The following is a 15,354-nucleotide window of genomic DNA, read 5'->3' as shown; positions in this document are numbered from 1 at the left end:
AGAAGGCTAGGAGGAAGTATCACAAATCCTCAGCAACCGAAACGTTTTATAGTGCCTATATAAAATGATGTCATACTGGCCTACCATTGGTCTATTTAAATGTATACTGGTGTGCCATTGGTTATTTAGTCTGTATATTGGCTTATCAATGGTCATATGTAATGTATGACGTCACCCTCAGCCAAATACCACTAAATCTAATTCAGCAATCCCCATCGAAATTGTAGCTAAAATTATTTATAGATCACCATATCTACCTTATTGAATACCTTATTGAATTGATTAAATGTCGGCAAAAAATATTCTAGTTTCAACAGATGGCGATTATAAAGAGTAGCTTTGCTACTAAATATTAATCCGAAAATGTATTTTTGAGGATTAACATATTGAATAATGTTGATTAATATTTCAATATGTGAAAAAAGATATCAAGACGGTCTTAATTTTTTTAGTCACGAAAGTTCAGGGGTGTTGTAATAAATAAATGCGCAAAAAAAGTAATATGATTACAAGACATTTTTTAACAAGCAAGCTTAATAACACATAAAACAGGGGCGTCCAAGCTTTTTATTTTGAGGGGGGGGGTAATTTGTGTTTGGGGGGGGGTAAAATGGCGCGCGAAGCGCGCCGCAAATTTTTTTTACCCCCCCCCAAAATTTTTACCCCGGGGGTGAAATTTGCTTTGGGGGGGGGGGGGTAATTACCCCCCTGAAATCTGTTGGCAGGGGTAATTTAAATTTTATTAAATATATAGTATTAAAAATGCGCACGAAGCACGCAAAAAAATTTTTTATTAGAGATTTTTTATTTTGGGGGGGGGTATTTACCCCCCTAAAATTGTTTGGGGGGGGGGGTAAATACCCCCTCCTACATGGTTGGGGGTGCCTACGGCACCTCCAGGGTAGGGGTAAATTTTGAATGGGGGGGGGTAAAATGAAAAAAAATTTGGAGGTGCCTACGGCACCCCCAAAATCGTTTGGGGGGGGTAATTGCCCCATTACCCCCCCCTTGGACGCCTATGACATGAAATACATTTTTCTACTTTTTCCAGAATACTTTTTTTTCTCTATATATAGATTTTGTCCTAAAAATGCTGAATAGAGATGGGGGAATGTCTTGGCACAAAAAAGGCGCAACCCATTACCATTCACAGTTAGGACTTTCAGACAAAGGTCATGCAATCAAAGGGTTGGTTGTCTGAAGGGCATTTGACCATTTAACCATGAACATAATTTAGCAAGGTTTGGTTCAAAGTTACATTAAATATAATTTCTTGTGATTTTCCCATTCTCAATGGCTATCCAAGGCTCCCAGGGTTAGACTTTAGTAACGGAAAAGATTAAAAACAGCGTAAAGTGCTTCTAAAAAACTGACGTCATACAATACAAAGTATCAATGATAGACCAGTATAAATTGTAATTGACCAGTGAAATTTATCCTGGCCTCTCACTGGTCACATGTATTGTATGACGTCATTTTTTGGCGGCTCTTTACGCTGTTTCGAAAGAATAAATTATAGAAATAGAATCTATATCCGGTCTCCATAATGAAAACAGTGAAAGTGATTCATAATTTATTCATTGGATTTAAAATTTTGTGAATAGGATTATTCTGTGTATAATCTGGTTTATCACACTTCTCATACTTTTCAAACTTTATAAATCAGGGTTCAGCCACAGCAGTCGCATTGGTGTTTGGCGGTTGTTTAATTCAAAAACCCACAGTCCCTTTAACAAAAAAAATCAGCCACCATAATTTTCGGCCGCAACTGGAATCAGCAGCTGACATAGTTAAACCCTTAGTTTTCTTACTAAACTAAACCTCAGCCAGTGCCTTTTTTAGTAGCTAAACTGCTTTATGATTCACTTAGAACGGCAGTCTGTTCGTGAGTCCATCGGAAGATTTTATTATTTTTGAAGATTTCTTATACCAATTTGTATTCAGTATATAATGTGAAAGATTTCGTAACTTTCATCTGTCCAAAAATATGATTTTGAAAACTAAAATTTTTGAGGTCTTCAAAAAAATGATTTCTGATGATTTTCATTGAGGGAGAGGAAAAGGGTGCTGAAACTATTCTGGTACCCTATCTTACTCCTAATAATTACAAAAAATCAGAGATACAGTTTTGAAAATCAGATTAGAGGGGAAAGATTTATTTATTGTCAATCAGCCTACTTTAAGCCTTGTGGCTCGTAGGATTAGGGACCCCGGAAGGATTAGGCATAGCAAAAAATTAACCCTCCTTATTTTCAATTAATTTAAAAATAAGGGGAGGGGGGGGGGGTAGTGATCAACAAATATTTTGTGTGGGAAATCACTAATTTTTCTAAATTTGTTTGCTCATTAAAATTTCTTTAAAAATATAAATTGTTGCTAATGTAAGTATACTAACTATTTAAAATGATTCCATTAAAATTAGGGAAAAGAAGCATATTTTGTAACCGAACAAGGACAATTTTGTCATGACGTATTATAGTAAAAATTCATAGTGAAAAATTTTATTAGTGCTTTCCCTTTATGTGTGTTTTGAGCGATGACACCCCTCAGAGTTTTCAAAATATATGAAATTGTTTTCCTTTGCCTGCGATGAGGCTCAAGCCCTGACATTTTAAAAGCGAAGCTTTTCTATAATCAGGGTCGGTTCGTCAGTGCGTAACGGTTAGATCTTTTCGTCAATTTGGACATTTTATAATTGATCCATCGATTTAAAACTTTATGCATATAACAGCAACTCTACATTGGTTACCAGATAGTCTGTACGTCCATTTAGACATGCTTATTTCTAACTTGTTTAGCGACAATTCTTTGTGTTATTAAATTATCCTATTAATATGATTTTAGAATACTGATATCTAGAACAATGTTATAAGCGAAACAACTCTATAATCAAATCTTCAATATATAGGTATGTCCTTAAACAGAAACCTGTATTCAAGTATCAAAAAAATTACTCCTTAGAGTTTCGCTTTTATGGATGTTGTCTTTAACAATTAAAAGTCATAAAAAGAAAATTTGTATATCATTTGTATAAAAAAGAGTACATATTATTTGATTTTCCTGTTTCCTAACTTCTTTCTTAAAATAGATGGAAATTAAGTTGGTTTTAAGTTTTAATAAAATTACAAAAGTTATCCTAATATCCCCTGAGCTCTTAATGGGATATAATACATTAGGAAAAAACTAGTTTGCCTCCTATATTTCTCTAATAAACATTAAACATGCCATTTTGAATTTATATAACTTTTACAAAAGGTCTTTTTAACACTAATAACTTGTATTATCTGTTTTGCCTTTTGGAATACCATCCTTTTGATTGCACGAACTTTGTCTGGAAGTCCTAACTGTGCATGGAAATGAGTTGAACCTGTTAATGGACCAAAGCATTCCCCCCTACTTTAACAATTATTTCACACGCCTGACATAGGAGCAGTAGGTACAATCTTCAAGGTCTGTAGTATAAGGGATTCTAATATTTTTTCATTTTCAAGTCGTCAGTTTTCATAAAATCTGATATAGTAGCTGTCTTTAGTGCTCTGGAATGAGGATAGATATCACAGCTTTTGACCTACCTATTTTATTGACGTCAGGAAACACCTTTTTCTGGGGGTTTATTTCCACCCTCCTTTTCGTTTTCCCTCTACTATGACGCCAATAAAATAGGTAGGCCAAAATCTGTGACAACAATACCCATTTTCCTAGGGCACTAAACACAGCTACCTGACATAACAGATGTTTTTTACCAATTTTCAATTGATATTAAGTCCGTACCTGATGTTTTCTTTTTCTTTCCAATTCTTTTTCCTTTCCTGTCCAATAGTTTGATCTTTACATACGGATCTATAAAAAAATCATTAGTATTCTTTGGGTGTTCCGTCATTACGTCACACGGTTATTTCATGAGTAAAAATTATGAATATCCCCCCTCCCCTCCCCTCCCTCCCTTTATATAAGGTGATAAAACACATACTTTGGTTATGATATTACAAAACATATCTAATTTGTAAAAACCAAGAGCTTTGAAACAAGGGGCGAAGCCCCCTTTAAATCACAGGGATTACTTCCCCATTACCCTTTGACGTCTTTTTCCTGTTATTCTTTTTCATGCATTTTTGATCCAAAGTTGGTACTGATATTAGAGTAAAACACTAGATATAGAAAGGGTTAAATAACTCTATCTCCCCATCAACCTTGTGCAACCTATCTATTGGGTCATTGAAAATCAACCAATGTTGTCGCTTATATTAACACAGCCAAGTAGCAGAAAATAATTTAGAAGCAGACGAAAGAGGTCTTTGAAAAAGGAAGGGAGGTAGTTGTCTGTATATACATCTATACTATAGATTTGTTGTTCTGATAATGTACAAAAGTGAAGATGAAATAGTTCTATAGAAGCTGTGCTTATAAAAATGTTACATAAATGAATTACTTTTTGTATATACAATGTGTTTTTTTTATGAGAACTTTTTTGAAAGCAATTTTACCCCACTTATAGTTATCAGAATTTAATGATTAATGACTTATTTTCTTCGTTTTTTAATGCAATTAATAGAACACCAAAAAAATATTTTGGTTTTTATTTAAAAAGTATAGTAAAATCTAGAATTTAAAACTTAGGTGTCAACATCTAAAAATGGTTTTAGCACATTTTTTCTTATGCTCAAATATTCAACTTCAAAGTTGAGATATAGAGCTACAAATGTTTACAGGTACTATTAGGGACATGTACTAGAACATATCAAAGTTTGAAGGTCATATCTCAACCAGGGAGGGAGTACTTGCTCCCCAAAGTTAACTACAGAAAGTCCAATTTTTTTCTTGCAAAGGGTAGAAGATTTAGGCATAAGAAAAATGTGCTAAAACCATTTTTAGTTGTTGACACCTAAGTTTTAAATTTTAGATTTTACTGTACTTTTTAAATAAAAACTGAAATATTTTTTTGGTGTTCTATTAATTGCATTAAAAAACGAAGAAAATAAGCCATTAATCATTAAATTCTGATAACTATAAGTGGGGTAAAATTGTTTTCAAAAAAGGTCTCATAAAAAAAACACACTGTAGTTAGAACAATGTAATAATATTGCTTATACAAAATAATTAAAAAGATAATAAAAGAGAAAATATGTAATTTTATTGAACAAGGGAGTAGTACGGCTTTTTATCGTAGAGGATGCAATACTTTTTCGTATCACAAAAGATTGATGTAAAAGTCTTTTTTTCATACTAAGGCATACAATTTAAGTATGATCATGAATTTTGACAAAAATTTATTTACAAAAGAATTCTGACAAACAATTACAGAGAAAATTTTGCTATACCTCACTTCCTTCTTATATTATTGAGTATATTATTATATGTTTGTGGTGGATTTTTATATATAATTGTATTTTCGGGGGAGGGTAAATCCAATTTTCCTATATGAGTGTATTATAAAAAAAAACTAGGAGATTTTCTAATTATCTTTTATAGCATTGTTTATAAAAATAAATGGTTCAAACTTTATTAAACTATATGTTATTATTATTATAAAAAATAGGAGAAGGATGTATATTTTTATTTATATATCTTTTTTTAAGGTTTTTAGTATCAATTATTCCAATATATTCTTATTAACCTAACCTAAAATGAGCTTGAAAATGTGTTTCTATAAAAAAAAAAGTTTATGGTCCATATGATAATTAAGGAAACCCGCTCCAATTTTATAAACATATTGAACAGTGCTTTCCGTTAAAGTGTCTATCACTTTTGTTTATATTAAATAATAAGGGGTGGGGCGGTTGAGGTTATTTTTTTCCTATGTCTAATCCCTGCTGTCCCCTAACCTTGCAGGGCTACCTAGTACTCAATGTAGTATAACCTAACCTAACCTTAAGGAATGAAAAAAAATGTTTATTTTCAATTTACTTCAGAATATGCTTTGCTCGACTAAGGATTTTGAGTTAAAGCACCTATTTACCATCTATCAATTCAGTGTACCTGAAGCTCCTGTAATGTCCATTTTCTTAAGGTTCTTGCACTCCAGAATTCCGACGGTCAACTTTCCACTGGTTGGCACATAGCGCAGGCTGAAGCATATGTCTCCAAGATACTAAAATAAATATTTGTCCTTAAATTTCTCAGGAATGCCGGATACAGTAAATTGTAAGACATTAATATAATGGTGCTGTATAATCAAAATTTAGATTATTGTCTTATATTAATGGCGACACTAGTATACAATTCACTTTGTCTGTCTGTTAGTCAGTCCATAATGGAGAAATAATATTTTCTTGGCTAAATTTTTAGATAAATGGTTAAATATTTTTGGTGAAGATTCCCTATACCGTATATAATTTACTTGGTCTATCGGTCAAAAGACTTCGTGATTTATCACATTTTCTCTCTTTTTATGACAACCATCTGCTCTTTGTCTGTTTGTCTGTTTCAAATTGTTCAGTTTGTCCATCCATGATTTTTAGAGATTCGCTACTAATGGATTCAGTTATCTCAGTTCTAGAATATTTAAAGATCTTTCACTTTTTACTATTCCAATCTAATCTAGAACAAACTGACCAAAAAGATGTTAATATTTGCTACGCTACCTCAGATTCAAATATAAAATGAAATAATTTACAAAAAAAACTGTGCGAGAAAACTTGTGAAAGATTTAATTAAAATTTTCTATCACATATCAAACTATCTGTCAGAAACAAATAAATATTGTGTCAGGAAAAAAACTTTTTTTCTCAGGGATATTAAGGGATAAGACATTAGATGATAAATTGATGCACATACCCTATTATGATAAACAAATTAAACTTCAGGAAAGTTAGAACCAACCAATTAAGAACCATTAAAGCTACACAAAGTTTCTAAGCTAACCAATAAGATAACGTGGTTAAATAAGTTTGGTTACCAGTGAATTCACAGTCTAATGTCCCATCCCTCCCAGTTTTTCTTTCTTTTCTAACCAGCAATACGTGTTCTTAAAAGTAAAGGGTTAGAACACGGATGAAAAAAATAGGGGGAAACTGATATCTACAACCTAATACTTGAAATATGTAAAACAAAAATAATTCTTCAACACCTCACAAATGCATATCTTTCCCCGCCATTTGTTTATAACTCCTTTCAGTCCTTTATGTTAGCGAATAGAGGCAGACATACTAATTGTTTAGAGGGTATTTCTATGGTGTTATTTTTTGCGCATTTATGTGCGCTGCGAGAAAGCTGTGATTTATCTTGTCTTCATTATTCTGGATAATTTGAAGGCCATCTAAAGCATGAAAGTTACGACGTTCATATGCAAGTATTTTTAAAGGTGTTAGAATCTTTTAATGTTTGATTCCACGAACTAGGCTTGATAAAAATTTTGCTATCTATAATACGAAGTAGATGTCTGTCCGTCCGTCCGTCTGTCACTTAAGATCTTGGTAACCACTGAACTGATCGGATTCCTCTCTCCAAGGAAAATATACCTACTGGTCCTGTGGTGATTTTAGGCTATTTTCTTGGGTGGTGAGACACATCCAACCCCCCCAAAAAACAAAAATCCCCCTAATTGTTTTTTAATCAGTTTTAAATTAGTGGTTGTATCTCTTTTTTTTAATTACCTTTTGGGGCAAAGCCCCTAGGGGCTATGGGCAAAGCTGTTGGTTATATGTATAAAGAAAGTATATAAAAATGTTTAATATTTTTGCAAGGCTACATAAAAGGCAGGAAGTGAAGAATTTGTTGTCTCACCTGATCATCCACTTTGATTGATTGTATATCCTTCCATTCTTCTATAGTTTGGGCAAGATCAACCATACACAATGGGATTTTTACCTCACCAATCTGGAAAAAATTAAAATATTTAGTTCCTAATAGTTTTGATACTACAGGCAAGGGGCTCTTGATGAAAAAAAGGGGTGGAAAGAGAATAAGCCCAAATTGTGTCAAAATAGAGTCAAATATGATCCATGTGACGTCATAAAAATGAGGGAGATGAGAGAAGAAGTGGGAAAGAAAACCCCTAAACAAGAGATAGATAATCCCTCCTTTTATGACGTCAATTTTGACACAATTTGGACAGCCCTCCATTTTCAATTTTAGTTTTAAGGGTTTTTGAAGAGTATTTTTTTCTATGAACTATGGAATACTTTTGCTAGGTTGTACGTTCAAACCTTTCCTGGACCTATGAGAAGCTTCACAGTTAAGGAGAACCATATTAGTTCAGTGGTTAACTAGATCCTTCGCTACAAACACACAGACAGACAGGCAGATATCTTGTTACTTACTAATGGGCATTTTTGCTCTTGTTAGTAGCGAAGCTACCCTATAATTCACAATGTTCGTCCTTCCGTCTGTCCGTCTGTCCGTCTGTCCGTCCGTCCGTCTGTCCGTCCGTCCGTCTGTCCGTCCGTCCGTCTGTCCGTCCGTAATTAATGAAAAGATAGAGAGCTGAAATTTTTTGACAACATTCCCATCATTAAGGAGCACAATAAACTATAAAACATCAATGGCGGTCAAACTGCTTTTTAGCAGGTTTTAGGCTATTTTTTATACTTTGCAAATTTTCCCCATATCTTTGGTGTTTATAGTCCGATTTTCAAAATTTTTTCAGTTAAAGATATCAAAATTAAATTTCCCGTCATTTGAAGAAAACAACAATGACGGTCAGACTGCCTTTTTGCAGGTTTTTGGCTATTTTTATATTTTTCACATTTTTCCCCATATCTTTGGTGTTTATGGTCCGATTTTCGAAATTTTTTCAGTTAAAGATATCAAAATTAAATTTCCTGTCATTTGAAGAAAACAACAATGACTGTCAGACTGCCTTTTTGCAGGTTTTTGGCTATTTTTGTATTTATCACATTTTTACCCACATCTATGGTGTTTATAGTCCAATTTTCAAAAATTTTTCAGTTAAAGATATTAACATTAAATTTCTGGTGTTTTAAGAAAAGAAACAATGGCGGCCAAACTGCCTTTTAGCAGGTTTTAGGCTATTTTTATATGTTTGACATATTTCCCCATATCTTTGGTATTTTTGGTCCAATTTTAAAACTTTTTTGCATTAACAGTTTCAATTTTTTCCCCCCATTGTTATGTGCATCTAGTATGTAATTTACTTTAACCGTCTTCATCATACAAAATAAAACAAGGTTTTGTGTTTATTTTCTCCAATACATCTATTCTTGATTTTAATAAATACACTTTAAATCTACTTCTACGTATTCCCATCCACAATTTTTTGTGCTTCGCTACTTATGGATGTTGTCATCCTTGTTCTAATATTATTAGAAAAAAAATCATATTGTCAAAGAGAGCCAGACAATAGTCTAGAGAAAAAAATTATCATTAATAAAAATGAAAATTTTCAGAGATTGTATAATTTTCTCTCTCTTAATGATAATAAGAGATGGTCTCCAGAGACAAATGAACACACACACACACACACACTTCATAAACATATACAAGATAAAAAATTGTCATAGATGCGTAGATTAGAACATGTCATTTCATAAAAAAGTAGTAAGTTTTTTTGTTTATCTCTGTAGCTTAAGAATTGATTAACTAATCAACCAATTGAGTTCTCCATCTAATGGAAGCTTCAAATAGGTTGCTGGATGGTTTTAGGCTATTTTTATGTCTTTCGCTGCTCCTTTGACATAGATTCTTTAATTGCTAGGGGCGCATCCGCTAATAAGACCAAAATAAATAAAATTCTATTAGATGAAAACAGCATGGAAAGGGGATGAAAAGTATGACAAGCTTTAAAATGATAGGCCTGGGTAAAACAGAAAAACTTTCAAGAGATAAGACAATGGCCGATAAAATTATGTACATCCCCAATGGTGATACACAAAATTATCACTTATGTAGATTACAATTAGTGGTTGAATTGTTTGGATACTCAACTTCACGAACCAACCAATCAAAATTCATTAAAAGTCCCCAAAGTTGTTAAGTCAACAAATTTTGTGACTAGTGTAATAAACAGCTCAATGTCCGTTCCTTCCCTAAACAGCAATGACTGATTGGCGGTATGATTGTCTGTCCGAGCTTTAGAGACGCTTATAGAGACACTATGCATCTAAAAAAAAAAAAACAAGCAGGTGAAAAATAAGAGAACCAAGATTTGGAAACATAAATAAAGAGGCTGGAGGGGGGCGGTGGGGAAGATCAATGTAACATTCAGGTGGACAAAGAAATATATTTCTACAGAAACTTGAGGGCACTTGATGCATATGGATATGAGCATACATACAATGATACAAAGTAAAAAAATATATATAATACACATATATCCATATGTAGCAAATCAATAATTAATAATAAATGTAGTAACACAAGATTTTAACCTTTAATTATATTATAAATAATTTACTTAATAAACATTATCATTCAAATCTTTTTTTTGTATTGTATTATTGAAGATTTTTGTTTGTCAAATTTTTTAGGCTTTTAGGCTATGTTCTGCCCTCTACCTATCCTTTCGAATACAAAGCCAATATATAACTATACGGAAGTAGCCTCTAGTCTAATTTAAAGTGATAAATTTTAAAAATAGATAAATAAACAAATTAGAAAATTTTTTTGTTCGATTAACACAATTATATAAATGTATATTTGGGTTAAAGTATAATATATATTCTCTTACATAAAGTAGTAAGCTTTTTTGTAAGTAGCGAAGGATCTCGCTAACCACTGAACCATTATAGGAAAGTTTTGATCAATTTTGGGGGAGGGTATCTCCACCCTTCCAATAAAAATGATATCCCTCTTAAAAATCGCATTGTAAAATGGGCGGAGATCTGTTGTTATCCTAGTGTCCCCTAGAGCCTTCTAGGTGGGCGTAGCCGATAGTATTTTCATATTTTAAGGAATAGATTGGATAAACGTTTTTGACCGTTGTGTTATAAAATACTCAACTCAGATAGAAAGGCATCCATTAGTTTTGATTATATATGCTATAATACAAATTATTTATAAATCTCATTTATTTTTTCTATGTCTTATAATAATGTTAATTTTGGTTGAAAATTGACACTAATGAGGCCCTTCAACAACAGTCTGCTGGTTTTATTAGATTATCAGAGATAATTTAGTTTTTTCTATTAATAAATATATAATATTATATTATCAACTTTTTTGATATTCTATTCTATAAGTAGCTTTGCCCCAAGCCTCTGTATAAATTTGTTATAAATTGGATGTACAATACGTGGATATTGTGAGAGATTCTCGCATTTCCTAATAAAATGATTATTCTAGCTGGCTAATATAACGATGCCCCCCACCCACCCCACCCAACTACCGTATGACTTTACCCCAACCCTGACCATAGAAGAACGAATTGAAAAATATCTAAGGGCTATATTGGATGGGACAATCCTTATACTAAAGTAACAGGATGTCTGTTTGTCTTTGTGTTTGAATGTGTGTCTGTGTGGTTGTATGTGTGTACCGAAGGATCTCGCTAACCGATGAACCGATCGTTATCTCCTTAACAGGTGTAGCTTTTCATAGGTCCCCGGAAGGTTTATAACTATTTTGGGGGAGGGTACCACCACCCTCCCAAGAGAAATCACCAAAAAATCGTAAAAAAAATTAATATTTGTAGACTTTAACGCAACATTGCTAGGAATCGTAGAGACTTGAAAGCAAAATAGATGGGTAGCCGTAGCTGCTAGTTAACAATAAATTAAGCCAGTAATTATCGAAAACAAAATTACTTCTTCTGTAGATCATTATCAGTAATTAAAGTTTGTACCAGCTTATCATTTACTGTCTTGGTAACTATGTGGATATGTTTCCTTGTTGAAATCGATCCCATTAAAACCATCTTTCCTAACTCAAAATAAGTGAAGACGACCTTCGCTGTTATTAGTTTACGCGGCATACGTCCCTGGAGACGCGCTTAAAAATAATAACAAGCCATTATTGTTTATAATATTTACCTATAGTCCCAACGAATGGTAGATTATAAACATTGGGTGGCGGTGTAATTTACAGTCTACTCTCCCCACCCTCCTTGCTTTTTTACCTGGTCGTGCTTTGAGAATCTATCATAATCAAAGACTGCAAATACCAGAGTTTTGTCAAAGGTTTCACTGTAGGGGACCTGAAAATATTAAATAAAATTGTAATTTTGAAATAAGAATTAATGAACTGAGCTGGTTCTTTAAATCATTTTTGTGGTGAGCCAGATCGGGGTGAGCCAACTTTCCACCAATGAGAGCACAGCATTTTATGAAATGCTTCGCTGTGATTGGCTGAAATTTGGCTCATCTGCCCGATCTGACTCACCACTAAAATGATTTAAAGATCCAGCTCTGATGAACATTATTTCAAGCACTAAAATAATGACATTGTTCATAATAGCGTAGCGCTTGGAAAGCCTATAATAATAAGGATGGGAAAATGAAAAATAAACAGTTTCCCGTTTTACTAATAATGCATTGTGCACTCTTATATTTTCGTATTCGCGGACAATTTTTTAGACGACTTAAGACAAAGTAAATTGTTTAGAGTAACTTTCCTTCTAAAAAATACAAGTGATTTGTGATTTTATAAATAAGCTAAATTCATTTTAAAAAATCTATTTAATATTGTTTTTTTGTGCATGTTATTTTTTTATTTGTGTTTGAAATCCAATAAATATTTAGATAACGTCTTACAGCAAGATTTGTATAAACTATAACGATAGCATTCATAATAGCATAGCAAATTTTATACATAATATAAAACCATGAACATAATGAGATAACGTCTAAAGAGACAATACTATAGCTTATAGAGTAGCTGCACTTTTAAACTTCTAAGTGTTAAAATCCACTATTTCGTCAATAAAACACCCAACCCCACTCCTTATCATAAGTAACTTTCTTCACCTATAAAAGCATCATACATTAATAGTTATTTCTCGCATCGTATTATAAACGGCTTTCCGCGGATATAGAATGTACGGGCTAAAAAAACTGGTTTTAATCTTATGATTGTACATTTTTGTATTCGTAGAAAGCTGGATATAATACGATGCTAGACATAGTTTTTTCGTATGGATGAGAACCGGTTCCTATCCGCCGGATTCGAATGAATACGAGAAAAGAAATTATTAAGGTCGGCTGTGGTTTAGGTTACTCTACTGACAAAATAATGGATTTCTCTCTAAAAGTGCTATGAATTTAATCTTTTATTATTGGCTAAGTTTAACATTGTGATACATGTACCTTTATTCTGAACGGTTTTTGGGCGCGCTGAAATAGTGTAACAAACTCGATTACGTCCAAGAGTAGCACAGCATTTAAATATGTATCTACTATTTTTTGGGGAAATAATATATTGTAAATGAATATCGATGAAATTTGTACATATAAAATGAGCAAATCCTCGACTAACAGACGTACATATCAACTGACTTGAAAGAATTGTATAATAGCGTTGCTCTTGAAAAATCAAGTACAAATCTTTCCCTATATATTTCAATTATTACAGCTAGGCATAAATTTACCCGCAGCCGTTTTGTAATTTTTTCATCCTTGTTTTACATTTAAATCTTTTATCATTGAATTTTTGGTTCAATTACTAAACGTATTTATTTGAAAATTAGCAAAACTGTAAAAATTGGACAAATTATAATGTCGAGAATGATGCTGTCTAAAATGGTGCAAAAAATGGGGACAAATTTCAAATTGTTTTGGCGTGTCACGTCATACCCCCATCTCTTTTCTAGGGGGTTTCTTTCCCCCTTCCCTTTTCTTTCCCCTCACTTGTGACGTAAATAAACAGCTCCGTCAAATCAATTTGAAATTTGTCCCCATTTTTTGCACCATTTTAGACAGCATCTCGAGAATATGTCAGATATTACTTCTTTTTGGGACATCATGTGTTCGACATAAACAATCAAAATTACACAACATAAAAACGATGGGAAATGGCCGGATAAATTTGAGTTTTCGATTGTGTACATAGTTTCCTCATCCTATCTTAATATTTAATACTAGCTAAAAAAGTTTCAAACCTCAAAAAAAAATCTAAATTTGAAAATTTTAAATTTTGAATGTATAATGTATAAATCGTTTTTACATTATATTGCTTTTTCCTTTGATCGGAGTAGCTGAAAATATGTTTGGCAATAATTGGGTTATCTGCTGTACAACTTCGGAAATGAGGGAAGAAATAGGCAATCAATTTTCAGTTGATCTGGAAATTTGAACATTACTGGCTAATCTAATTTCTGTTGTTTTTAATACAAACTTCTCAAGATTTAATGAATCTTCAGACAAAAGAGTGAAATTTGAATTTAAAATTTTTCAAAATTTTTCATTTTAATGAGAATGTTAAAAGAGAGATATATGTAATTTCAAGAAGCGAAGCTTCTCAACAATCATACGTCGGTATGTATGTAATGCTGTAAGGACCTCGAATTACGTCACAAAACAAACATTAGCAGTTGAAATAACTTTACAACTATGAAATTATAGTTTTGTATCTTATCTTATTACATCTTTCCATGGATAGTAAAATGAATTACAATGTTTTGTTGGCCCTAATGGCAGAAGTATATGCCAAAATTAATATTAGTCATACTAATTTTATGGGTTTTTTTATAATTCGTGAAAAAAATTGTTTTTCAGTATGGCACAGAACGGGTTTTTATTCCAGCGGATATATATCGGGTTTAAAGCTATGCTGGAAAAAAACTTTTTAAACTTATAGAAAGTAAACTATGAAATTCCTTCAAAAACCTACAAAAAATTTTATAGAAATTTCCTTAAAAGCGCAGCTACTCTACACTTAATTATATGTTTACCTGTTTGAATGAAAATGATTCATTGAAGAAAGGATTCAGAGTTTTCCTGTGAACTTTTGTCTCAAACTTTCTCTTTTTGTCAGGCATCAGATACACCTAAAATATAATTATTACATTAAAAGAGTAGGATGTTTGTCTGTCTCTCTTTCCATCAATATTAAGTAACTTTTTTCAAAGTTTAATTTTCCTAAAAGTATTTAAACAGAGTTGAAACCCTCATATTTTTGGGGGGACTAAGATTGCTGGATTTTAACCTGCGGTGCCATGCCTATGCAGGGTTACCCCAAGGCCTAATATAACCTAACCTAATATAATGAAAAGGAATTATCTATGCTCGTCTGGGCATTTTGAGGGAAAATGCTAAAAGATTAATTATCATAGATTTTCTTATCACTATATTCCTGATAAGCACTGTTAATTGTATTTACTGAGCTAGAATTACATTATTACTCCTCTCTTTAACATTTATACAAGAGTTGCAACTATATAAGAATCATTTCCCATCACTGACTGACTTACTACACTTTAAGTATTGTATATTTTTTGTTATTATAAGATGCATTGCAACAACCATA

General features: G+C 32.4%; 1 protein-coding gene across 3 annotated transcripts in view; it reads right to left on the bottom strand.

The window, feature by feature from the left end:
- Positions 1-15,354, bottom strand: part of LOC145323852 (synaptotagmin 1-like) — a 64,242-nt gene that overhangs the window by 7,348 nt on the left and 41,540 nt on the right. For all 3 annotated transcript variants that reach the window (XM_080166434.1, XM_080166436.1, XM_080166435.1), the window contains exons 7-11: positions 14,780-14,875; positions 12,011-12,088; positions 7,723-7,815; positions 5,977-6,088; positions 3,772-3,840 (exon numbers count right to left, since the gene is read on the bottom strand). In XM_080166434.1, the coding sequence (XP_080022560.1) occupies positions 3,772-3,840; positions 5,977-6,088; positions 7,723-7,815; positions 12,011-12,088; positions 14,780-14,875 (448 nt within the window). The remainder of the gene's footprint in view (positions 1-3,771; positions 3,841-5,976; positions 6,089-7,722; positions 7,816-12,010; positions 12,089-14,779; positions 14,876-15,354) is intronic.

This window comes from Acartia tonsa, chromosome 7 (assembly GCF_053477335.1).
Source record: "Acartia tonsa isolate MP-2025a chromosome 7, ASM5347733v1, whole genome shotgun sequence".
NCBI lineage: Eukaryota > Metazoa > Arthropoda > Copepoda > Calanoida > Acartiidae > Acartia > Acartia tonsa.
Note: the sequence above shows the minus strand (reverse complement) of the source record. Positions and strands in the feature narration are given on the sequence as shown.